Source organism: Maniola jurtina, chromosome 27, assembly GCF_905333055.1.
Source record: "Maniola jurtina chromosome 27, ilManJurt1.1, whole genome shotgun sequence".
NCBI lineage: Eukaryota > Metazoa > Arthropoda > Insecta > Lepidoptera > Nymphalidae > Maniola > Maniola jurtina.
This window is the reverse complement of record NC_060055.1, coordinates 4131257-4158178: the sequence shown is the minus strand read 5'-3', so window position 1 is coordinate 4158178 and position 26922 is coordinate 4131257. Positions and strand designations below refer to the sequence as shown.

Below are 26922 nucleotides of genomic sequence, written 5' to 3'. Positions count from 1 at the left end.
CAGATTATAAATTAAAATATTTGAAATATTTGATAGTTAATTTCTTATCTGTGCAGCAAAAAGCAAATGATTTCAAATAAAAAATACCAGTTGCCTTTGTTAGGGATAATTTTTTTTTAATTGAAATTTCCGCTCTATCATTGGAATAAAGCTCTGTGACTAAATTATTGACTTTAAATTCGTGTGAAGGACATTTCAGTTATAGTCATTTATTATATCCTAATTGTTTAAAGTGTAGTCTAATTATTTATACACCTAAGGTTTTTATCACATTTTCATAGTTATATTAGAACTTGCGACCCGCCATGCCTCATAGTGCGTCATACCTTTTCCAGATTACTCGGTTTCCATCCAAGACTGCATTATCACTTACCAACAGGTGAGATTACGGTAAAAGGCAAACTTATCTTTGAATAAACCAACCGGCCAAGTGCGAGTCAGAGTCGAGGGTTACGTACTCGGGGATTTTTTCCAACATTTTGCACGATAAATCAAAAACTATTATGCATAAAAATAAATAAAAATCTGTTTTAGAATGTACAGGCAAAGCCCTTTCATATAATACCCCACTTGGTATAATTATCTTACTTTGAAAATTAAAACACAATTTTTTTTTTTTTTAAATGGTGTAACCACAAATTCGCGGTTTTCAGATTTATTCCTGTATACTTGTGCTAAAGAACCTACCTAGCAAATTTAATGATTCTAGGTCAACGGGCAGTACCCTATAGGTTTCTTGACAGACACGACGGACAGACGGACAGACAGACAGACAGACAACAAAGTGATCCTATAAGGGTTCCGTTTTTCCTTTTGTGGTACGGAACCCTAAAAAAAGCTAAATAGGCATTAAATTCTTTGCGTGTTAGTACTATCCAACACTAGTTTCTCCTTTCACCAAAGGTTGCTTGGTGGAGATTGTTCTAAGCGATAAGGCCGCCTTTGCACACAATTGTTTTTTCTGTTTCTTCCTTTTGTGTTGTGTTCCTTTTCATATTTTGTGTGCAATAAAGATTTTATCTATCTATCTAAATTTTTAGCCTCGTAACTTTTAAAGTTTTCAAAAAACTCTACCACCTTAATTTCCCCATTTTTCGGGAAAATTTCGCACGCTGGCAACACAATCTAATGCGCTTGACCGTGAAAAGTGGAATGCAATCACGGTCTTAGAGTAAAACAAACAAAATTAGAAAGCCACTTTCTCTTAAGTAAACAAGCTAAACGGAACCCTAATGTCTTTAAAATAAGGGCGATAAATATTTTTTGGAAGTTTAAAGATAAAATTGTCAAATTATCTATCGTCAAACAAAGAAAGAGCTCTCTAAATAGTATAAAAAAGCTTTAGATATTAAGCTTAGTTCACACTAAGCAAAAATTATAGTTACTGGGTCAAGTTATTAGAAATCTCATTTGACGAAGTAAAGGTTTTCTAAACAGGCTACCTAGGTATGCTAAGCAAACACTAACAATTTTCTCCAACTTTTATTTGTTAGAGCTAAGCTAAAATTGAGTTGCTAAAAATGTATTCTTATAGTCTATTTTTAACCTCAGACCCAAAAAGAGGGGTTATGTTATAAGTTTGACGTGTGTATCTGTGTATCTGTCTGTGGCATCGTAGCCCCTAAACTAATGAACCGATTTTAATTTAGTTTTTTTTGTTTGAAAGTTGATCGAGAGTGCTCTTAGCTATAATCCAAGAAAATCGGTTCAGCCGTTTGAAAGTTATCAGCTCTTTTCTAGTTACTGTAACCTTCACTTGTCGGGGGTGTTATAAATTTTTAATTTACAGTCAAAATAATATGTGATTAGTGTTACTTTTTAATCTCGTAATTACGCATTTCGTATGTTCGTTTTACTCGTTTTGCACGAAGTATTATCCATACTAATATTATAAATGCGAAAGTGTGTCTGTCTGTCTGTCTGTCTGCTACGCTTTCACGGCTCAACCGCTGAATCGATTTTAATGAAATTTTGTATAGACTTAGGATACATTCCGGGGAAGGACATAGGCTACTTTTTATCTTGGAAAAACAAATAGTTCCCGCGGGATTCCTAAATACTCATCCGCTTGATCGATTTGTATGAAATTTGTTACCGAGGTAGCTTACGTCCCTGTAATTGACGTAGGCAACTTTTTATCCCGGAAAATCAAACACTTCCCACGGGATCTTTAAAAACCTAAATCCACGCGACGAAGTCGCGGACATCCTCTAGTTTTATATATTTGTATATTCAATATTCAACCTACACCGGGACCATAAGGACAACACATTTTTTTTGTGTGTATCATCACGAAACTCTATGTAAGTGATGGTAAGTGTGTATTAATATCATACCCCTACTATTTAAACTTATTTTTAGCCGGCCGAATTTGTTTCGGGCTTCTTCTCAGACGGGCGCGTTTGGAACCCTGATAGCTTTAAGTACTTAATTAATAATTATCACCAACGTCAGTTATATCTAACAAATTCAAAATTAATTGACTATCAAAAATTATACAATACCTGTTACCTCTACGGTTGAATTTGACTTTGCGCTCTTTCAAACAAGCGCTTGGTAGGTGTAAACTATCCCTTATATCTATTTTTGATAGGAGAGGCAGTAAAAGTAGGGATCAATTTATTTTGGAAAATATCGATTTTTTGGGATTCGAAAGTTACGTATAGCATTACTAAATCTCTCTTTTTGAGTTTTTTATCTTTTTAACCCCCCACCCAAAAAGAGGGGTGTTATAAGTTTGAAGTGTGTATCTGTGTATTTGTCTGTGGCATCGTAGCTCCTAAACTAATGAACCGATTTTAATTTAGTTTTTTTTTATTTGAAAGGTAGCTTGATCGAGAGTGTTCTTAGCTATAATCCAAGAAAATCGGTTCAGCCGTTTGAAAGTTATCAGCTCTTTTCTAGTTACTGTAACCTTCACTTGTCGGAGGTGTTATAAATTTTTAATTTACATTTGTGTAGAGGAGATTTTCAGTTTACTTTGTAATACTAGAATCTAGATATTGAAAAGCGCGTCGCTTCGCTTCAAATGTGCCCGGCATTGTGCATTTAGTCTAATGGTTGAAGATTCCTACTTGGGACTAAAATAAAATATCTAAAATTAATACCAAAACATTTATTTATCATCTAATCTTCTGAGATTTTCCTAAACTCGACCAAATATAATTGGACAGCTTCCATTGCATTGTATAGTAGGAATACGCCATAATTCCTATGGTAATAGGAATCAATGGGAAGTATATAGTACCGTAGAGTACTGCGAAGATGGGGTAGATCCATACATTACGTTCTATATACGTGTAAATCAACCTGAAACAGAAAAGCTTATTTTTAACCCCCGACCCAAAAAGAGGGGTGTTATAAGTTTGACGTGTGTATCTGTCTGTAGCATCGTAGCTCCTAAACTAATGAACCGATTTTAATTTAGTTTTTTTGTTTGAAAGTTGGCTTGATCGAGAGTGTTCTTAGCTATGATCCAAGAAAATCGGTTCAGCCGTTTGAAAGTTATCAGCTCTTTTCTAGTTACTGTAACCTTCACTTGTTATAAATTTTTAATTTACACTTGTTGTACACTACTAGATGATGCCCGCAACTTCGCCCGCGTAGATAAAATTTTCTTTTAATCCCGTGGGAATTCTTTAATTTTCCGGGATAAAAAGTGAATTATGTCATTTCCCAGGTCTTTAACTATACTCATTGCCCCGTTGCAAAGTGATTGAAGGACAAACCAGTTGAAAGGACTGAAAACAAAGAAACACTTTCTTATTTATGATATGGGTAAGATGGTAAGTTTTCTGAAACTTTTCACGGTTTTCGGATTTTTTACTTTACTTGTGCTATAAGACCTTCCTAGCTGTCAAATTTCATGATTCTATGTCAACGGAAAGTAGGTACCCTATAGGTTTTCTTGACAGACACGACAGATAGACAGACAGGGTTTTCTTTTTGAGGTACGGAACCCAAAAAACCGGCAGATAGGTATCATCTACTTATTAAATGGATTTTAACAGAGTTTATTCCATACAATCGTAGCCCCAATTTCATTTGAATACTAAGCAACCAAAGTCCATGAAATTTTGCAGACATATTCTAGAAACTAATATCTGTGCCTGTGGTGTTTTAGATTTTTCTAAAAATATGTAGGCTCAAAGATTTGTATGTGAATTTTTAAGACCGCGAAACTTTGAAACCGAATATTTTAACGGAAATCTGGAAAACCACAGGCATAGGTATAGTAGGATAGTTCCCGGAACGTTTCTACAAAATTCCATTGAGTATGATTGGTTAGTATTCCAATGAGAGACGAACTACGTTTGTATGGAGCGAGTGACGGAGAGACCCCTCTTAATACTTACACAGCAAAATATAGCAGAAAGTGGAACGTCAAATAAAAGACATTCCGCGTGTGGGACCTAGGTTCGATTCTCGGTTGGAAGCACACCTCCCACAGAACCACCAGCACTATCGCTGAATGCATGATGTGGTTGGAAGTACTTGTCAGTACTTTGTCCACAAAGTCTGGATAGATTAGACTCCGGTCGTACGTATACAGTGGCCAGAACACTGAGAATACTACCTGAAAAAAAAAAAACAATTTTGAAGTAAAATTTTTATGTGTTTACTAGATAGAGGATGCCCGCAACTTCATCCGCGTGGATTTAGGTTTTTAAAGATCCCGTGGGAACTGTTTGATTTTCCGGGATAAAAAGTTGCCTATGTCAATAACAGGGACGCAAGCTACCTCGGTACCTAATTTTATACAAATCGGTTAAGCGGATGGGTTTTTAGGAATCCCGTGAGAACTCTTTGATTTGCCGGGATAAAAAGTAGCCTATGTCCGTCCCTGGGATATAAGCTAACCCTGTACCAAATTTCGTCAGAACCGATTAAACTGCTGGGCCGTGAAAAGGTAGCAGACAGACACACTTCGCAATTATAATATTAAGTATGTATGACGGATATAGTTTTTCTAGGAATGGCGTGGGAACTCTTTGATTTTCCGGAATAAAATGTAGGCTTAAATGTGGTAATTCAGGGTAGGTATAAGCTATTTTCATTCCTTTTGGCTAAATCGCGGTCATTGTGGTGTTAAGGAGTGACAAACATCCAAACTTTCACATTCATAGTATTACTAGATGATGTCCGCGTGGATATAGGTTTTATACAAAATCCCGTGGAAACTCTTTGATTTGCCGGGATAAAAAGTAGCCTATGTCCGTCCCTGGGATATAAGCTAACCCTGTACCAAATTTCGTCAGAACCCGTTAAACTGTTGGGCCGTAAAAAGCTAGCTAGCTGAAGTGTAACTAAAAACACTATAATAAAAATTATAATTGTATAGGTAGGTAGGTAGGTACTACTTTTTGTTGTTTTTAGGTAGTAAAGTTATATAACTCAAAATTTAAAAAACCCCCGACACAAAACTCTTTATAAGAAAACTAGAAAAGAGCTGATAACTTTCAAACAAAAAACAAAAAAAAACTGAATTAAAATCGGTTCATTAGTTTAGGAGCTACGATGCCACAGACAGATACACAGATACACACGTCAAACTTAAACACCCCTCTTTTTGGGTCGGGGGTTAAAAATAGCTTACCCATGTAGAAGGCCATAATATCGCAGTAAACAAGGTATCTCTAAACCCTCTGAGGTGTTTAGGCAGTTTATACACCTTGTTGTTGGAGTTGGACAGTATCAAACCGTCGCATATCAGACCGACCCACGCGTGGACTATTTGGAGGAACTGAAAAATCCAGAAAAAAAGATTTAAACAAAAAAAATTGACTAAAGCCGCCATTTCAACTGGGTTTTTAAAAAATCCCGTGGGAACTCTTGCGATCAAGAGTAGAATATGGTACTCTCCAGGTGTTAAGTATATAAACAGGTTAAATATTATATAACCATGCAAAAAATCATGTCACTTTGCTTCGCTGCGCCGTGATTGAAAGACACACCAACAAACAAACACATTAATATCAACAACCCATCCCCGGCTCACAGAATGAGAAGGTATATGGCCATAGTCCATCACGCTGGCCAAGTGCGGATTACCAATGTTCACGCACCACGGTTAATAAGGTATGGTGTGTGTATAAGTATGGAGACGCAGGTTCGAATCCTGGCGGTTCCACAATTTTTGAAATTTATTTAAAACTAGAGGATGCCCGCGACTTCGTCCGCGTGGATGCAGGTTTTTGAAGATCCCGTGGGAACTGTTTGATTTTTTCGGGATAAAAAGTTGTCTATGTCAATAACATCGACGCAAACTACCTCGGTACCCATACAAATCAGTTGAGCGGATGGGTCTTTAGGAATCCCGTGAGAACTCTTTGATTTTCCGGGATAAAAAGTAGCCTATGTCCGTCGCGGGGATATAAGCTAACCCTGTACCAAATTTCGTCAGAATCGGTTAAACTGTTGGGCCGTGAATAGGTAGAAGACAGACAGACAGACACACTTTCATGGCATTTATAATACTAAGTATGGATGAATTATTTAAAAATTTCCTTATAGTGTTGTAAAAACACTATCATAAATAATGAATACCATTGAGAACATTATGGAGAACTCTCAAGCACGCAGGTTACATCACCATGTTTTCCTCCGCCATTAAAGCAAGGCAACCGCCAGTCCGTTGAGGAACAAACACAGGTTTTAGTGGGTGCAAGCCCCACATAACCTCTCCGTTTCCCTCATATCTATGGTTTCCCCTGTCAGAAAGGTATGCAAAGGTTAGGCATTTGGCATTTCCTGTGTATTAAAAAAAAGTGATTTTTAGTTGTTTAAAACGCACTTAGCTGTTATGCTATCAAGTTACATGTTTCAGACAATTTGCGTCTGCAGTCAACTATAAAATACATACATAACTAGTTGAGATCAAGGTTAAGAGCCAAGGATTTTTCCGAGACGTGCTGCTTTGTCATTTATTGTCATGATATGGAAAAACGCGGTGCTTAGTGGTTAGCTAAGGGTCATTACAGACGAGGTACCAGCCAAGTTTCCTTCCCGTGTGCCTGAGTGTTGCGGGTAACAGCAGCGCTTGGGCCGGTGTACCCTGGTAACATGGTTAACGACTTCTCTTCATGGGATATTGTCCGCCATGGTTAATTGACCTGGCAGGGAGGGGGTGTTGTCCGCGCGTCCCTCTGAGTATCCCTAGCAGAGGGCGCAGTAGACGCACCCATGGGGCATAGCCCCAGGAGCGGAGGGTGTGGCTGTGTTGGGTGGTTGAGGTTTCATCATTCATCCAGTCACTGGCTGCTCCACCGGTCTCTCGCCTGTCCAGTTTGGTGACGGGCGAGGGAGATTGAGGATGGGGCACGTGGAGAGGGAATTGCCCTCCCCGCGAACCCTAGCCCTCGGGAGGACCTATGGATGATGGACACGGGGTGGTCCGTCGTTCAAAGTGTGGTCCTCGGGTTGGTTGGCGTGCTGTGGTTCCGGCATGCCTCTAACGGTGTTTGGGGGTACGTAGTGTCCATGTGGTGGGTCTGCTGCGGCGGACATCCGCTGACAGAGTAACGAGGCGTTGCCGGTCCGTCGTCAGCGGTAGGATGGAACTTCTAATCTTTGTTTTTCCGAGATTGGTTTTTCTGATCGCCAAAGTGGATAAATTTCGAGAAAATTTTGATTTTTTTTTATGAATATCAGCCACGCTAATCAAGACTATACTCTCCTTTCCTCTCCAATTAAGCGTAAAGCTTGTGCAAAGATTTAACTATACAAGTGTAAATTAAAAATTTATAAAACCCCCGACAAGTGAAGGGTACAGTAACTAGAAAAGAGCTGATAACTTTCAAACGGCTGAACCGATTTTCTTGGATTATAGCTAAGAACACTCTCGATCATCGATCGATTTTAATTTAGTTTTTTTTTTGTTTGAACCTACCAAACAAAAAAAAAAAAAAAATTAAAATCGGTTCATTAGTAATTTAGGAGCTACGATGCCACAGACAGATACACAGATATACACGTCAAACTTATAACACCCCTCTTTTTGGGTCGGGGGTTAAAAAGATATATAAATATAGGTAGATACTTACAAAGGTCCAGCAAGTGAAATATCTAGGCTGCAATTTGCTGAAGCTCTTCAACTGGGGATCGTTCACCAGTTCAGGTTTGACGCCGGTGTTGATGTACGCCAGGTTACCGACATGCATCGCTATCGTCAGTACGTAGCCTACCATCCGTAGGTACGTTGTTGTGTTCGACATTTTCTCTGAAATGACAAAGAAAACCATACTAATGCATGCTTCTGAACTTACATCCATACTAATCCATACTAATATTATAAATGCGAAAGTGTGTTTGTCTGTCTGTCTGTCTGTCTTTCTGCTACGTTTTCACGGCCCAACCGCTGAACCGATTTTGATGAAATTTGGTACAGACATGGGCTACATCCCGGGGAAGGACATAGGCTACTTTTTATCCCGGAAAATCAAAGAGTTCCTGCGGGGTTTAAAAAACCGAAATCCAGGCGGGCGAAGCCGCGGGCATCCTCTAGTAATTAATAATTCCATTATAAATCCAAAAGTAAATAAAATAAAATAGATAAATAAAAAGTCTTCTTTCTTCCTTTCGAAAATGTGTCTGTCTGTCTATTAGGGCGTTTGTGCACAATTCGTTTCCATGATTCGTGAAAACATGATTCGAAATGGCGTACGTACGAACGAAAACGTACGTACACGTGTGTTCTCATTCATATTTTTGCGATTCGTATTTTGTCAAAATACGCACTTTTTGGCGGAAACTTTGAGTCGTATTTTTACAAAAACGAATAAAAAAATGAAAATGTTTTCACGAAAATTTTAATGTACTAGATCACATATAGATGGCGCCGTCCGTTATTAACTTGCAGTGTTCTATACATAAAAGTGCTACTGTTAGTTATACCTTATATATGGTACGGAACCCATCGAGTACGAGCCCGACTCGCACTTAGCCGTTTTTTTTATAACTATTAACTCGTTTAAAAGTAGCATAACAATTAAGTTTACAATTAATTACTAAGTTAGATAAGGACAATATTAATAATGCATCATAGCTTAAAATGCATTTATAATCTTAATCGGACACGTTTACTTAGTCAAAAGATAAAAGTAATTGACCCTATGACCTGTGATACCACCTTTAACAAATGTTTAAATATGATGATGAGTAATTTCTTTTGTTCATGAATATCTATGAAAAAAAATTCAAAAAATAAAATAAAACCGACTTCAAAAACCACAAAAACTAAAAAGTAGCTTCACTCTTGGATTTCTAATTTTGTTTTAATATGCTCGCTCGACTTCATACCTAGGTACATTACACGTGTAGCTAAACAAAAATTATTTATAACTTTTTAGTGTTTGTGGTTTTTGAAGTCGGTTTTATTATTCTTTTGAAAAATTTTTAGTGGCCCCACTTTACTATAATATGCTATGCCCAGTTAAAACCCTACTGTTTACTAAGCTATTCCACTGATCGCGAGCAATTTGCTCTTGTCCATTGAGGAGTTATGTTCTCCATCTCCGAAGATATTCATCAGATCTTCACCAAATTTATTTATATGGGGCCACCTGCACAGTACCTATACCCTTTCAAACAAAAAAAAAATTCCAAATCGGTCCAGGGGTCTTTGAGTAATCGGGGAACATACTTAAAAAAAAAAAGATTGAATTGAGAACCTCCTCCTTTTTTGGAAGTCGGTTAAAAAGGATCCTACCAGAAATGCCACAGTCGTATTTTTGTGAATATACGCATTTAATTGTTATTAAACTTCATCATCTCCCATCGACGGTGTTCCCACTAGATTACAACATGGGGGTTATTCAATGGGCGGACCCACAAATCCTGAAAAGCCGGCAACGTATCGGTAGTTCCTCTGGTGCTGCAAATGTTCTTGGGCGTAATCACTTCACATCGGGTGACCCGCCTGCTCGTTTGCTCGCGATTTTTATTATAACAAAGTCTTAACAATTCAGCACCGGCCTACTAATGAGTACGGATCGCCTCTCAGAGTGAGAAGGGTTTAGACCATAGTCTGCCATGCTGGCCTAATGCGGATTGGCAGACTTCACACACCTTTGAGAACACGGAGAAATCTTAGGCATGCAAGTTCCCTCACGATGTTTTCCAAGTGATATTTAGTTGTTTTAACAAGATAAAGTTAAAAACTTAAACCCGACTGCGATCACCAATACTCTATCAATTTTATCAAAGAGCGTTTATCGCTCAAATATTAGAGTAAAATTGTTTTTCTGTCGCTTGGTATATTTTAATGTTGGTTGTACCTAGTACATTTACATATTTATGAACTCAGAATTTTCTCCTCTTTCATTTGACACCCCACTCGATACAAAAAAAAATGTAGCATGTAACATCCGTTAGGTCAATTTTTTCGTATAAAATGTAGCCTATGTCACCCGGAACTTTACGACCAATCGATTGACACCTCATTCATCAAAATAGGCCCAGTAGTTTAGGCGCTACGGTGGAACACACAGAATCAGGATACAAACATACACACACATACACACATACATAGACTGCTAAAATCATAACCCTTCCTTTTGGCTTTGCCGCAGTCGGGTAAAAACACACATAATCCCGAAAAGTATGAGATTCGTGCCCGGGATCGAACCCCCGATCTTCCGAAAAGAAGGCGGACTTATTAACCACTAGGCTATTACTGATTAGACGTAGAGATTAAGAGATAGGTATAATAATTACCTTCTAAACACTTTCACTCAATATTTACTTTCACTATTTTCTTTTAACACCAAAGACGACTTCTTCATACATGAATATGTTCCTAACTGCCGTACATTATACTATAACAGGCTTTCCTATGTATACGACTTACCAACATAAGTTGGCCTAGCTTGTAATCAAAACTCAACTCTATCACCTAAACTTTAAAGTTGAGTATACCAATTCTATATATAACTTGTAAACTGGGCATAATGTAGACCGGCAATCAAAAATCATCTCTATAACATACGACTTAAAGATTATTTTACCAAATGATAGGTATACTATATAATGTGGTCAAATAATTATGTGAACCGTTAAAAGTAAAGTTATTTGTAAAAGCAACCATTTGTGTATATAAATAAAGTCGCTTATTACATAGAAAAATTATCCGATGCTTAAATAATTTTTGCATTTCTTTTTTAACCCCCGACCCAAAAAGAGGGGTGTTATAAGTTTGCAGTGTGTATGTGTGTATCTCTGTATCTGTGTGTCTGTCTGTGACATCGTAGCTCTTAAATTAATGAACTGATTTTAATTTAGTTTTTTTTTTGTTTGAAAGGTGGCTTGATCGAGAGTGTCCTTAGCTATAATCCAAGAAAATCGGTTCAGCCGTTTGATAGTTATCAGCTCTTTTCTAGTTACTGTAACCTTCACTTGTCGGGGGTGTTATAAATTTTTAATTTACACTCGTTATAATTAATACGTCTCTAGTTGCATCAGATTAAAGTCTTTGCTAAACTTTTTCGACAGGTGCAAAGTTATATTGCGTTTTGCTTGGCCATCTATTTTTAACCGACTTCCAAAAAAGGAGGAGGTTCTCAATTCGTCGGGATCTTTTTTTTTTTTTATGTATGTTCCCCGATTACTCAAAGACCCCTGGACCGATTTGGAAATATTTTTTTTTGTTTGAAAGGGTATACTGTGCAGGTGGTCCCATATAAATTTGGTGAAGATCTGATGAATATCTTCGGAGATGGAGAACAGAACTCCTCAATGGATAAGAGCAAATTGCTCGCGATCACTGTAATAGCTTAGTAAACAGTAGGGTTTTAACTGGGCATAGCATATTATAGTACAGTGGGGCCACTAAAAATTGTGAAATAATAAAAAATTTTCAAAAGAAAAATAAAACCGACTTCAAAAACCAAAAACACTAAAAAGTAGTCCTATAGTAGTCGGGCGAGCTTCACTCTTGGATTTCTAATTTTGTTTTAATATGCTCGCTCGACTTCATACCTAGGTACATTACATGTGTAGCTAAACAAAAATTATTTTCTACTTTTTTGTGTTTTTGGTTTTTGAAGTCGGTTTTATTTTTCTTTTGAAAATTTTTTTTGCTACATTAATTTACTGAGCGTAGCGAAAAATCGTAGGTCTATGAATTTACTAGGAAAAAATATTATTTATTTTTATTTATTAATTAAGTACCATGATTAGAAAAAAATCAAGATTTTTTTGCTAAAAAATATGTAAAGAGCACGCAAATCGGTCAAGAAATATCGGCGAAATTGGCGTCTTGGAAAATCATCCATATCCATACTAATTATAATAATGCGAAAATCTGTCTGTCTCCTAGATTTTCATTTGACGACATTCAGTACAGTTTGCATCCCGAGGAAGGACATAGGATAAAGTCGCAAACATTATATCCAGTTAAACATAATAATTTTGGGTAGGTACCCAGTCGCACTAGTCATTGTCTAAAATGCTAAGTATATGCAAGTACTATAGGTACTTACCTACTTTGAATAATTTTAGTAATCATAGTTGAACCTTAGTTCAAAAAGATCGTTGAATACAAATGTTTGTAGCATACTAATAAGCAATCATTTTAATAACTATTCTACTACCAACAATAGAAAGACAGCAAACAATAACTTAAAATTTAAAAACCCCCGACACAAAAACCTCTATAAGAAAACTAGAAAAGAGCTGATAAGTTTCAAACGGCTGAACCGATTTTCGTCGATTTTAGCGAAGAACACTCTCGATCAAGCCACCTTTCAAACAAAAAGAAACTAAATTAAAATCGGTTCATTCGTTTAGGAGCTACGATGCCACAGACAGATACACAGATACTTGACATACGTCAAACTTATAACACCCCTCTTTTTGGGTCGGGGGCTAAAAAACAGCTCAATAAATATTATTTGACAGTGGATTGACTTGATTTTTTGCATGGGTGTAGTTAAAAACCTGGAGAATGAGACAGGGTACTTTTTATACCAGAAAATCAAAGAGTTCGCACTATTGATTCACAATATAATACTTAAATAGATTACAGTAAAGTGGGATTTTTTTAATTTTGTAACTTTGTGTGATATTGCTTAGTGATTTTTCACAGGATAAGAAAGGTAGCAAGTGTTACAAATGAAATAGCTTTTCACATGATTTTTCACATGCTACCTGTGCAATGCTCCAAGGTACAAAGCAAGTGGCCCGTACTCGAACCACTATAGTTTGTATTCGCGACTTCATCCGCGTGGACTACACAAATTTCAACCCCCTATTTTAACCCCTTAGGGCTTGAATTTTTAAAATTCATTTCTTAGCGGATATCTAATAGCTAACCGCATGCCAAATATCCCGATCCGTCCAGTAGTTTGATAGATCAGTCAGTCAGTCAGCCAGTCAGCTTTTCCGTAAATATATTTCATCATCATCATCATCAACAGTTACTACACAGCACGGGTCTCCTCTCAAAGTGAGAAGTTTAGGACATAGTCTACCACGCTGGCCAAGTGCGGATTGGCAGACTTCACACACCTTTGAGATCATTATGGAGAACTGTAAGCCATGCAGGCGATCCTAATCCTAATTTTCCTTCACCGTTAAAGTAAGTGATATTTAATTGCTTAAGACGCACATAACTCCGAAGAGTGCGTGCTCTGTACCTTTCATTAAAGTCGGTTCAGCGGTTTGGCCGTGAAAACGTAGCAGATAGACTGACAGACAGACTTTCGCATTTATAATATTAGTATGGAGTATGGATTATGTTTAAATCGAAGTAATTACGTTCAGTAATTGAGAAGTTATAAGGTTCTGACAGACGGACAGACGGCCAAGTGCAATTTCGAGTGAAATTGCACTTATTTACTTGAGTAAGTAGACTCAGACACTTCGCTTCGCCCGGTCAATTACTTAAGTTAACACAAACTACCTTTAAACCGCAGTTAACCTTGATCAGACCAGTCAATTAAAACCACTTTATTAATGCTAGAGACACATTTTTTACACGCAACGTCGCGCGCGTTGATCCAATTCATATCGTAGCACTAGCTTATGCCCACGACTTTGTCCGTATGGACTACACAACTTTTAAACCTCTTTTTTACCCGTTTGAGGGTTGAATTTTCAAAAATCGTTACTTAGCGGATGTAGGTAAACGTCATCACATCACACTATTACACTAATATTATAAAGGCGAAAGTTTGTATGTGTGTGTGTGTGTGTGTGTATGTATGTTTGTTACTCCTTCACGCAAAAACTACTGGACGGATTGGGCTGAAATTTAGAATGGAGATAGATTATACTCTGGATTAGCACATAGGCTACTTTTTATCCCGGAAAATCAAAGAGTTCCCACGGGATTTTTAAAAAACTACATCCACGCGAACGAAGTCGCGGGCATCAGCTAGTAGTAACTATCTGCATACCCAGTCCGATCGGTATAGTAGTTTGAGCTGTGCTGATAGATCAGCCAGCCAGTCAGTCAGTCACCTTTTCCTTTTATATGTTTAGTTTTATTAATGTCAGCAAAAAAACGCGCGTTTTGGATTCAGTCTACTCTGCCGGTGTGCGCTGTACCCTAGCGTCTGTCACCGCATGTATGATTTCGCCCTTATAACAACGACTGCATTAAAATACAGGACAAAATCATTTCGTATTCATGGTAACTATAGCTTATTACGCAACCGTAGCAATTATAGTTCATCCTACTAATATTATAAACGCGAAAGTTTGTATGTATGGATGGATGGATGTATGGATGTCTGTTACTCTTTTACGCAAAAACTACTGGACAGATTTGGCTGAAATTTAGGATGAAGATAGATTATACCCTGGAATAACACATAGGTTACTTTTTATCACGGAAAATCAATGAGTGCCCACGGAATTTTTTAAAACTTAAATCCACGGGAACGAAGTCGCGGGCATCAGCTAATATAAAATCAGACTCTTGTGACAGATGTCATGCAAATGACGCCTATGAATGAAATGTCCGTCTGTCCGTCTGTCGTCTGTCTGTCGTCTGTCGGTACTTCTAATTATGAATAGATTTTGAAGATTCTTTTTTTGTTTGGTAGACCATACTTCAGAGGTGGTCCCATATAAATTCGGTGAAGATCTGATGGATACCTTCGAAGATAGAGAATGGAACTCCTCAAGGAACAAGCGTAAATTGATCGCGATCAATTTCTCAGCTTATTACCAGGCATAGCATAATATTTTTAACCCCCGACCCAAAAAGAGGGGTGTTATAAGTTTGACGTGTGTATCTGTGTATCTGTGTATCTGTCTGTGGCATCGTAGCGCCTAAAAGAATGAACCGATTTTAATTTACTTTTTTTTGTTTGAAAGGTGGCTTTGATCGAGAGTGTTCTTAGCTATAATCCAAAAAAATTGGTTCAGCCGTTTTAAAGTTATCAGCTATTTTCTAGTTTTCTTGTAGAAAAGAAGGTTAGATAACCCTTAGGTTCATAATATTCAAGTGTCAATTGACAAATGTCAAGCTGTCAAGATGGACGTTGCCTAGATATACATAATTATTTATTTGAAAATGATTTGTCGGGGGTGTTGAAAATTTTTAATTTACACTTGTAATACATGGATTGAGAAATATTTTTTTTTTTAAATATAACCAAATTTTTTTGTTCCGCGTAAATTAAGATTGTACGTGGCAATAATTTTAAGCAATAGAACAATGGTTCCTATTTTTTTTCTCTCAAAATATAAATTAACTGGTTAAGATTTCTATCTCTGGTAAAATAAGTCATTTGTATAAAGTATGAACAATAGAGATGTAATTAACCTTGAAGTAGGTACCTGCCTCATATTTTTATTTCATTTTCTGCTTTAAAGGAAATAACTCAAAATTTTAAAAAACCCCCGACACAAAAACCTCTATATAAGGAAACTAACAAAGAGCTGATAACTTTCAAACGGCTGAACCGATTTTCTTCGATTATAGCTAAGAACACTCTCGATCAAGCCACCTTTCAAACAAAAAAAAACTAAATTAAAATCGCTTCATTCGTTTAGGAGCTACGATGCCACAGACAGATACACAGATACACACGTCAAACTTATAACACCCCTCTTTTTGGGTCGGGGGTTAAAAAACTGACTTCTGCAAGAAATTGCGAAAGTTATTTGGAAGAATACACTTGGCCTTAGATTAAGCTCCTACCAGGTAAGATTACAGTCAAAGATTATCTGACTTCGTCTGTGTTGGTGTTAGCTGGCGGGCGTGCTCTGCCTTTTTGGAGTGTTTTTTTTGTTAAAACTGACTGGAAAGCGCTCCAAAGGGGTGCTGTGCGTGTGTCGGCGAGCGCCGGTACAGACGGGGTCCATACTTGTATAGTTTAACTAACTTGTTACAAATAACTACAAACTTGGCATTGGCTAATCTTTGTAAAGCCAGACGAGAGAGAAAAAAAAAAAAAGATTTTCTTGCTGATTTTCTTGTTGTTTCGTGCCTTTACGCTGTCTGTTTACTGAAGCCCTTATTTCAAGTTTTTATACAGAAATTACAATTTAAAATGATTGTATAACAGTTAGTGAGTAAACATAAGGACGGAAGGACGTGTAAGTACAAGTGGTTTTTTTTAAATATAATTTAAATAATCATTATCACGGGTCTCCTCTAAGACTGGAATCTATAGAGCGAACTTTGATTTTGCTCACACTTAAGACACTGTTGAAACGAGACAGCGTTATACCGCTGGCATAAATCTGTCTCGTTTTAACTGAAACTTAAGTCTAAGCAAAATTAAAGTGCACTCTATAGATTTCAACCTAAGAATTGTATAATCAGTGCGAATCAGGATACTTCACACACCTTTGAGAACATTTTGGAGAAATCTGAGGCATGCAGGTTTCTTCACAATGCACTGTGTGTTATGAAGCCCTCTTTTCGGACATCGGCTTTTTATTCCAAAAACGTGTAGATTTAATCATTTAAAACGATAGAGTAGAACCCTCGTGTGACAAATATGCTTAAGTTATGAGAGAAAAAAAAATTGAAATTCGATAAATTTTTGCCGGGTATAAGTGAAAAAAAATTCCTACACTTTAACAATATTAATAAATGACAAAAGTAGCTTAAAAGGTTATCTTAAGCTTCATATATCAAAACTTTTACGCACCTTGTAACTTTCTTAAAACTAGAAATACACTGATTTTTTGATTTTTCGTTTTGTAACACCGATTTCAGTACTCGACCCGATAACTAGATGGCGCTAGTTACCTGTTACTTCGCGTTACCGTAAACTGCGGGTCAGTTGTATATATCGGCTAGCATATGTTTGTAAAATCATTCTAATCCAATCAATTCAAAAGCAATTCTAATCAAATCATTCCAATCAATTCCTAATGAATTCCGAGTCAGTTCCGGATTCCTTCGCTCGGTACTCAAACGAGTTACGAACTCTGCATCCACACCTGCTGGGACAGAGTTAAACGCTAGTTTCAGTAGTACCAACGACATAGGTGGCACGAACCCCTGCATCCACATCTGCTGGGACGGGGCGTTCCGGAAACCTACCAACCTTCTTAGGTGGCACGAACTCCTGCATCCACATCTGCTGGAACAGAGCGTTCTGGAAGCCTACGAAGTGTCAAACTATAAGATTGTACCTAAACTAAGTGGTGAAGCAATATATATAGTTTCCGTCTAGTTCGACCTCGTGTTTTCTTCATCGCCTGCCTAACCTCCCCCACAAATTGGCGCTCCAACTGGTGGCCGATCCGACGCAACGGCCGACGCGACTACAAGCGACTTATGAAGGACGACGAGCAGGTCTTTGACGAAACGTGGATCTCCGTGGACGTGGATCCACACAACATCTTTGAACTCTGTGAAGAGAGTTTCTGAACTACTTTGATGTCACTGTTGTCACTGTGCGTTCTGTTAGATAGAATGGAACCAGTATCTTAGCTTCATGAAGACAGTCAGACAAATACGCTGTCAGACTAACCTTATAGTCCGCTAATCTCTTTGACACTCAGCCCACGGAAGAGGAAACATTTTGAACTTTTGATGATTATTATTATACTGTACTAGATGCTCTATATGAAGATGCTATGGAAAGCTGGAAAATTATGGCGACGCACCCAAATTTTTTCTTACCAAGAACGAAAACGTGTTCAATCCTAATGGGAAGCAAGCTACTTTGTCCTTGGAGCAGTTTCAGTGCAGGGGGAGGGTGGATAAGCACTTTGTTAACACAAAGCCTGAACGAAGATTTAAGAGATTGGATGGACGAGAATAATTTCTTACCAAGGCTAACAACGACAATTCCTCGATGCCATCGAGGAAGATCTCCAAAGAACGACTACAACTAACTTCCTGTCTCTCTCGTCGGGACGACTTCGCAGACAGAGGGGGAGACTGTAACACCGATTTCAGTACTCGACCCGATAACTAGATGGCGCTAGTTACCTGTTACTTCGCGTTACCGTAAACTGCGGGTCAGTTGTATATATCGGCTAGCATATGTTTGTAAAATCATTCTAATCCAATCAATTCAAAAGCAATTCTAATCAAATCATTCCAATCAATTCCTAATGAATTCCGAGTCAGTTCCGGATTCCTTCGCTCGGTACTCAAACGAGTTACGAACTCTGCATCCACACCTGCTGGGACAGAGTTAAACGCTAGTTTCAGTAGTACCAACGACATAGGTGGCACGAACCCCTGCATCCACATCTGCTGGGACGGGGCGTTCCGGAAACCTACCAACCTTCTTAGGTGGCACGAACTCCTGCATCCACATCTGCTGGAACAGAGCGTTCTGGAAGCCTACGAAGTGTCAAACTATAAGATTGTACCTAAACTAAGTGGTGAAGCAATATATATAGTTTCCGTCTAGTTCGACCTCGTGTTTTCTTCATCGCCTGCCTAACCTCCTCTACAAATTGGCGATCCAACGTGCGGCTGGTCCAATGCCTCTATAAATTGGCGATCCAACGTGCGGCTGGTTCAACGCCTCTACAGTTTTCATTTTTTTTCTCCGTTATTCCGCAGTATTAGGAAAAGTTATTTCTATGGAAACAAACGTTTTATTTGGATTTATTTTCTAATTCAATATTCGGTTTTGGGTAACGGTCCAAGGGTTTGAGCTGCGCATTGACGAGTCAGTCAGTGAGTCAGGAAGTCAGTCAGTATCTTTTTATAAAATATACATATAATACTATCTGATGCCCGGGACTTCATCCGCGTGAATTAAGAGGGATCTCTCCGTCACTCGCTTCATACAAACGTAGTTCCAATTTCATTTGAATATTAAACAACCAAAGTCCATGAAATTTTGCAGACATATTCTAGAAACTAAGTGGTTTTCCAGATTTCTGTTAAAATATTCGGTTTCAAAGTTACGCGGTCTTAAAAATTTACATACAAATCTTTGAGCCCCTGTAATTTTAAAACTACATATTTAAAAAAAAAATCTAGAACACCACAGGCACAGATATTAGTTTCTAGAATATGTCTGCAAAATTTCATGGACTTTGGTTGCTTAATATTCAAATGAAATTGGAACTACGATTGTATGAAGCGAGTGACGGAGAGAGCTCTGTTAAGGTATTTAAAAATCCTGTGGGAAGTCTTTAATTTTCCGGGATAAAAAGTAGCCTATGTTTCTCTACCTACCCATGCAAAACATCACGTCTATTGGCTCCGATGCGGCGTGATAGAAGGACAAACTTATTAACAAAAACACTTTCGCATTAATAATATTATAAGTACAGTGGACCCCCGGTAATCCGGCCCCTGTCTAATCCGGCACCCCCTGTAATCCGACAAGTTTATTTTATTATTGAACTAGCTGATGCCCGCGACTCCGTTAGCGTGGATGTAGGTTTTTTAAAAATCCCGTGGGAACACTATAATTTTCCGGGATAAAAAGTAGCCTATGTGCTAATCCAGGGAATAATCTATCTTCATTCTTAATTTCAGCCCAATCCGTTCAGTAGTTTTTGCGTGAAGGAGTAACAAACATACACACACACATACATATACACATACACACAAACTTTACCCTTTATAATATTATTAGTGTGATATAGTGTGATGTGATGTGGTTTACTTTTGACATATAGAATATCATCGTTGGATCTTTAATTGTCGGATTACAAGGTACTCTTTAATAAAAAAAACCGGACTATAGGGGGTCTTGGGCAGTACCTACTCTATAATCCGACAAATTCGATAGTCCGACACTGCCCTGCAAAACGTTTGTCGGATTACCGGGGGTCCACTGTACTGATTGATATCGAGTTTCTTCTAACTCACGAGCTATAACAAAATTAGTAATCCATGCAAAACAGAATCTACGTGATACAAATTCTTTTTTTTTTAAATTAAAAATATTAGCCATGCTAATCATGATGAGTTCCCTTTTCCCCTCCTACTAAGCATAAAGCTAGTGCAAGGAGTAAGTACGACAAAAATGCAACGGTTGAGGTTTAAACCGCCGACCTTTCGGAGTTCTACGCTCTTCAACCGTTGAGCTATTGGGGCTATTAACTTAGAGAAATAAATCACCGGAAAAAAACAGCTTTGTTTTTGTGATAATAATTTTAGATTTTGATGAGGAAATTGTTTGCGGAACTCTGATTATGCAAGAACTTGTCCGGTTTTATCTCTCTTATAACTATTTAGAATTTGAAGATTAAGATTAAAGTTAACTTTTCATTTCAGGTTGGTTAGATTACATTTTAAGGTCACAGAAACCGGTTATAATTTCTCTTCTTAGTCCACAATCAACATCATGGGGTAAGTAAAATATAATCTTTACTAGCTGATACCCGCGACTTCGTTCGCGTGGATGTAGGTTTTTAAAAATCCCGTGGGAACTCTTTGATTTTCCGGGATAAAAAGTAGCCTATGTGCTAATCCATGGTATAATCTATCTCCATTCTAAACAGCCCAATCCGTCCAGTAGTTTTTGCGTGAAGGAGTAACAAACATACACACACACACACACACATACAAACTTTCTCCTTTATAATATTAGTGTGATTATTTTATCGACCTCTAGCTTAGTGTTGAGCGCTAATGGTCTTATAAGTTGGAGGTTACGGATTCGATTCCAAACTGGGGTAATTTGGGAATAAGGGGGCACGGCCGCCAGGACGAGCCAAACTAAAGGACGGGACACTACCTCTCTTCTTGTCTCAATTTATCACACTTCACACTAATATTATAAAGGCGAAAGTGTGTGTGTGTGTGTGTGTGTTTGTTACTCCTTCACGCAAAAACTACTGGACGGATTGGGCTGAAATTTAAAATGGAGATAGATTATACTCTGGATTAGCACATAGGCTACTTTTTATTCCGGAAAATCAAAGAGTTCCCACGGGATTTTGAAAAACCTAAATCCACGCGGACGAAATCGCGGGCATCAGCTAGTATCTTCATATTTGCGCCTTTTGGCCCTTTCCGCTTTAAGTGAGTAATAATTTAAAAATAAAACAGTCGAATATTTCGAAATCACAAAAAGTTCCGTTTTATTTATTTGTAGAATATGTAAATTAACATATCAAAATACTAATTAAATAGTTTATGTTTTACCTTGTGTGAAGGGCGAGTAGGTCGATTTCCCGATCTTTTAGATGTGGCTCATTTATAATTTACTAGTTGATGCCCGCGACTTCGCTCGCGTGGATATAGGTTTTTAAAAATCCCGTAAGAACTCTTTGATTTTCCGATATAAAAAGTAGCCTATATGCTAATCCAAGGTATAATCCATCTCCATTCCAAATTTTAGCCAAATTCATCGAGTTTTTGCGTGAATGAGTAACAAATGTGCACACATACACACATACCTACATGCTCGTTCGCGTTCCATGAAACCAGGAAGAAAATTGAAACAATTTATTCTGCATATATTTATTGGTTTTTTTTTTTTAGTGCAATAACATACCACGTCCACTGTCGAATATTAGGCAGTGTAATAGCCTTATTACTGCACTCTGGCAACAGTTTGGCAATGTTCCTCGCGATGAGAGGTGATATACTCAAAGATCCCGACATAGCTAACCTGCAGGCCACTCAATTCAAGTATATGACCATATGGAATGTGGTAAGAAATACTAAATTTATATCTCAGTTTAGGTAATTTAGATAATGTACATAAAAACGTAGAAAATTCAGTCGAACACCGCTGCCTACAAACTTTGTACCATTATCTTATATAAATCTGCATGGTATACCACACCAATTAGTGTTAAAAATCACTACCTATAATCTATTTTATAGAAGTATATTAAAGTATTTTATAATCACTACCTATAATATAAGTTTTTCCATTTTCTGACATAAATAAACGCGGTATACCACACCGATAAAAGTCAACTTATTCTATTGTCTGATATGGCATACCTTATTCACTGTAGTATAAAATTTCAAAAAAGTTTAAAATTCAAAATATTTTTATTCAATTAGACTTTTACAAGTTCTTTTGAATCGTCAAAAGCATCTACCATTGGTTCAGAATGCCTTTCATACCGAGAAGAACCAGTAAGAAACTCAGCGGTTGCTCTTTTCAAAGATCTGATATACAATATTGTAATAAGCACTAATGGTTCTATTTCTGCACTGCAGCGATAGTCTAGCAATATGTGCGATGAAAGGTGACATAAAAGACCCTGACATAACTAACCTGCAGGACACTCAGTTTATATATAGAAATATCACAAGCTTAGTTATTATCTGATATAAAGTTGAGTGGTATACCCAACCGACGAAATAACTTCATTATCAGACCTAAATTGTGTCGTACCACAATAGCCAAAGGCACTCACGAACTGGCATTATTTCAAATCCCATAACATATCCAGCTGTGGTAAAGAAAAGCAACAAACAAGGTTCTCTATATAACATTTACTTGAGAAGACTTCGTCCATCTTTTGAGTACTTATATTACCTGAAATTAATTTATTATCAACTTTACTTTCAGGCCTTCCAAATGATTTATTCAGTAATAAATTTAGTGTGTGATATACCTCTAGTACTGAAAGTCAAAGAAGAATCTTCAAGTATGGTGTATTATTTGAAATATCTAAGGAAATATAGAAAAATATTTTTCGGGGCAGTCATCTTTCCCACTGGTGTGGTAAGTTAAATATCTTTTTATTTCTCATATTCATCGTCGTCAACTGAGTGTTGATTTGTTTGTACGAGCGTTAAAGCTACTAAACCAATCAACACAAGAATTTAAGAGCCTCAAGTTAGGATTTAAGTGCATTTATCTCTAAGGAATTATTAACTCTCATGTATTATTTTTTTATTTCCAGGCGGTTTTTATAGTATTCTGGCCATTCTACCTCTACAACAGAGAGCTGATCTTCCCTGCATTCATAGATAAGGCTTTAAGCCATACATCTAATCAGATCATGCACACTGCTATCCTTCCTATTACGCTATGGGAACTACTTTTCCTGCCGAGAACCAAGCCTAGCTCTCACGTATTATATCTTGGTCATATGGCTGCGATATACATTTCTTACTTAATAGTGTAAGTATATTTCTACTATAAAAACACATTTTATAACTGTATCGAGCTTGAAACTTTAGTTATATCATTTTCATATAGTTTGAAGAGTAAAGGCTAATAAATCCACCCTGTATTGCACCAAATTTTCAGACAGAAACAGGATTGAAAGTGGTATTGTATTATAAATGCATGATCTCTCTTATATCTATATTTTTATGAGTGCTTGGCATCACGTATTTTATATTAGAAATCGTTATGTGATTTACTCTTTAGAGTTTAAGGAACATTGCGGTGTTACCTATAAAAGTTATTCGAGTGACATTACTAATCTGACTGGGATTGTTAATATTTATAATGTTTAAAGGTAATATGCCTACACTAAAACACAACTTAATGCTATGCTAACTCTATAAACAAGTCAGTAATTTACAAGCTATAAAATAACAAAGTCCATTTTAAAGATTTAGCATTTAATGGTGTAAATAAGATTGTAAGATTTAAGCCAATTAATATCTTAAGTAAATAATATAATAATAATTCAATTAACATAATATCCTTAAGTTTAAGGTGAGTAGGTATTAATGAGTTAGTTTTGATCATTATGAACTACTTTCATGATATTATTATCAAAATTGTTCAGTTGTTGATTGTTGAACTTTTTCTTTACTTAGTGAAGACTTTCACTTTAGCATTGGTATATAATTCAACTTCATTTTCTCGGCTTTCTTTCCAACCGACTTTGAGGAAGGTGATTTTTATGTTTGTTTTAATTATATTTTAATGTATGCTCATGATCATTATTTCCTTACAATCTACTTTTTGGAATTCTTTCATTGGTACTGTACCTTTTATCGGTTATCAAGGTGATGGTGTATGAGGAAGTACCACATTAAATTATGACCTTATATTAATATTATCAATATCAATTTTATTATATAACTAGTTAGTGAGACCCACCTCGCTTCCAGGCTTCGTTCGGTTGAGACTTTTAATGTTTTACGTATAATAAAGAAAACCTCTTTACAATGTGAACTTGGACTTTTGCACATTATCCGAAAATCTAGCCGTTGCTTGTCTTCAAGAATGTTCTAGGCGTTGAGATAGTAACTAACTCCTTTGCATATAGTTCAAAATTATTGTACAGTGGTAAACTTAACATTTAAAATCACTTTTTCAGTTTTCGCATCACATTTTTACATTCAATTTTGTAGTAAATTTAGGAGGTGGTGTACATTATTTTTATTTTTTATTCCAGATTATTCGCCAACTACGCCGAACGACGAACATGGCCATATCCCATATTCAGCCAAATCTATGGAACCATATACTTCCCTCTGATCATATTAGCGTTAGGTGTTTTATACATACTGCTATATTTAATACAATGGCCATTAACATCCTTGATATACAATACGAATTCTTGTGCAAAAACTAAAAAGATAAGATGAATCGTTTGTTTTACTTATAGCCATTACATCTCATTCACACACATACGCAAATTAATCATACTATCTTAGGAAAATAAGGGAAATGTAATAACTAACAGAACTGATGGCTGCTGGGGCAGACGCGTTCTGGAGTGGAGACCGCGTATCAGCAAGCGCAGTGTGGGACGACCGCCGACCCGCTGGACTGACGACCTTAAGAGGATAGCGGGAAGTGGGTGGATGAGGAAGGCGGAGGATCGTGTGTGGTGGCGCGCTCTTGGGAAGGCCTATGTCCAGCGGTGGACGCAAACAGACTGATTGATTATTAATGAATAACTAACAAAACTAGTCTACTGTCTAACTAATTAAGGAATGTGAGAATAAAAGGCGTTTTTATTTATTTTTCATTTACACTACGCAGTCTTGTTCAGATTGGACCAATCACGAACATGTCACTTAGCGATTACGCACTCATCCGATCTCCTCCTCCTCACTGTAAATCCTTTAAAAAATCTGCATGTGGACTTTATAGTTCCTTCATTCAGGTAGAGATTGAGAGAGTCCTACTGTCTTCTTTTCTAAGATGAGGCAAATTCAGCCGAAAAATCTACGGACCATTCAGGCACGTACATAACTGCATTAATATAAATATTATTGTAAGTTTAGGAAGGATGAATTTGTCAAATAAAACACAACCCCTTGCAAGTGATTCGAGAATAATAATAAAAACAATTAACATTTATTTTCTATTGTTCCTCAACTCCAGTCCCCTCTACTTAGGTACAATGTTTGTTATGAATCCACAAATCAACAAAGCTAACGTAAGCACACGTTGACCGAAAAACAGTTCAGTTACATCCAAACTTTTTTTTATAACAAAACTTTTTATTTTACACAAAAACTTTTTTCTGAAAAAAAACTTTTTTCATTAATAAAACACAAAAAATCGGGGAGTAATACATTTTCGATCAACATGCACGTACAAAATATCCACTTTTCTTTCAATATAATCTGTTATATTTTTACATAGATATATGATTTCTTTTTTATATTTTGTTACTCTTTTTTTTGTAATATGTTCAGTTAATGTGTAAAAATACTCAATATTTAATAACAAATGAATATTTTTTTCATTAAATATAAAATAATTATCTCATAGAAAACAAGAGGTACAAAATTTTACTATTTATTTATAATTGAGAACCCTTGTTTTTTTTGTGTTGTGGGCTCTTTTTGTATATAATAGAAGCTCTTTTTTAAATAATTATTGTGAAATAATATAATAATTGAACCAATGTAAAAAATCCGTTTCTGTACCGGGCTTTAGGTAAATCACTATAATCTAACTAATGTAAAAATTAATACTCTTATAATGAATGATAATAATAGAATGTTTGCAACTTTATCCAAAAGTATTGGTTATGTACTTAATTTCCAGACAAGAATTAAATAAAAAAATTTAAGCTAAAATGTCTCTTCCTCGGTAAAGTCACATTATTATGCCATCCAGTAAACTATTTCCAATATTTCAAAAATGGGTTTTCAAAAGTAAATTAAAGGCAACTTATAAAATATTTTAGGAAGATGAAGTAGAATAAATCGTATTTATTCTTATAAAATAAGTGAATTTTTGATTAGTGTTTTTTTTTTGTAGAAGTTGACATTGGAAGTTGGGAGAGCTTATCTCTAATAAAGATTTCTTCCAGCTCACCAAGACGGTGAGTAAAGTGTAGTGTATTACCTAAAACCCTGTACACAACCACGCAAACCTGTTGACCCATTATTCCCGCATGCATCAATCTTGCGCTTTTTCCAAAATATTTTTCCAAACATCATACGCTATAGTTTTGTGTCCAAATCTATAATAATATTGTTTTAGTGAAAATTTAGCAAAACATAGTACAAAAGTTTTAGAAATACCTACTAAACTACCCAGCAATTAAAACTTTACCCTAAATTCGCATAACCCGAGAGTTTTTCAAATACTTACATCCATTTCTTTATTAAATATTTATTTCTGATGTATACAGTTTTCAAAG

At 36.6% G+C, this 26922-nt stretch overlaps 2 protein-coding genes across 3 annotated transcripts; one reads left to right on the top strand and one right to left on the bottom strand.

Annotated features, from left to right (window-relative positions):
• Nucleotides 1-356: 356 nt before the first annotated feature.
• LOC123879225 (androgen-dependent TFPI-regulating protein-like) lies at nucleotides 357-24910 on the top strand. 2 transcript variants are annotated; one of them, XM_045926839.1, is made up of 6 exons: nucleotides 357-379; nucleotides 20660-20734; nucleotides 21872-22043; nucleotides 22920-23075; nucleotides 23257-23477; nucleotides 24712-24910. In XM_045926839.1, exons 2-6 carry the CDS (start codon nucleotides 20730-20732, stop codon nucleotides 24902-24904), a joined length of 747 nt encoding a protein of 248 aa, XP_045782795.1. In that variant the 5' UTR covers nucleotides 357-379; nucleotides 20660-20729; the 3' UTR covers nucleotides 24905-24910. The 2 variants fall into 2 exon arrangements, with proteins under 2 accessions (XP_045782795.1, XP_045782794.1); XM_045926838.1 differs by lacking the exon at nucleotides 357-379 and adding an exon at nucleotides 16446-16545.
• LOC123879227 (androgen-dependent TFPI-regulating protein-like) lies at nucleotides 3103-10824 on the bottom strand. Its single transcript, XM_045926840.1, has 5 exons — nucleotides 10714-10824; nucleotides 8043-8218; nucleotides 5597-5743; nucleotides 4356-4576; nucleotides 3103-3309 (listed from the first exon to the last, which is right to left on the bottom strand). Exons 2-5 carry the CDS (start codon nucleotides 8211-8213, stop codon nucleotides 3123-3125), a joined length of 726 nt encoding a protein of 241 aa, XP_045782796.1. The 5' UTR covers nucleotides 8214-8218; nucleotides 10714-10824; the 3' UTR covers nucleotides 3103-3122.
• Nucleotides 24911-26922: the final 2012 nt, after the last annotated feature.

Coding starts and splice junctions, on each gene's coding strand:
- LOC123879227 (XM_045926840.1), bottom strand. CDS start 8,213: ATGTCGAACACAACAACGTACCTACGGATGGTAGGCTACGTACTGACG. Junction 5,744..8,042: donor ATTTCACTTGCTGGACCTTT/GTAAGTATCTAC, acceptor TGGATTTTTCAG/TTCCTCCAAATAGTCCACGC. Junction 4,577..5,596: donor TATTATGGCCTTCTACATGG/GTAAGCTATTTT, acceptor TTTTTTTTTCAG/GTAGTATTCTCAGTGTTCTG.
- LOC123879225 (XM_045926839.1), top strand. Junction 23,076..23,256: donor TCATCTTTCCCACTGGTGTG/GTAAGTTAAATA, acceptor TTTTATTTCCAG/GCGGTTTTTATAGTATTCTG. Junction 23,478..24,711: donor TACATTTCTTACTTAATAGT/GTAAGTATATTT, acceptor TTTTTATTCCAG/ATTATTCGCCAACTACGCCG.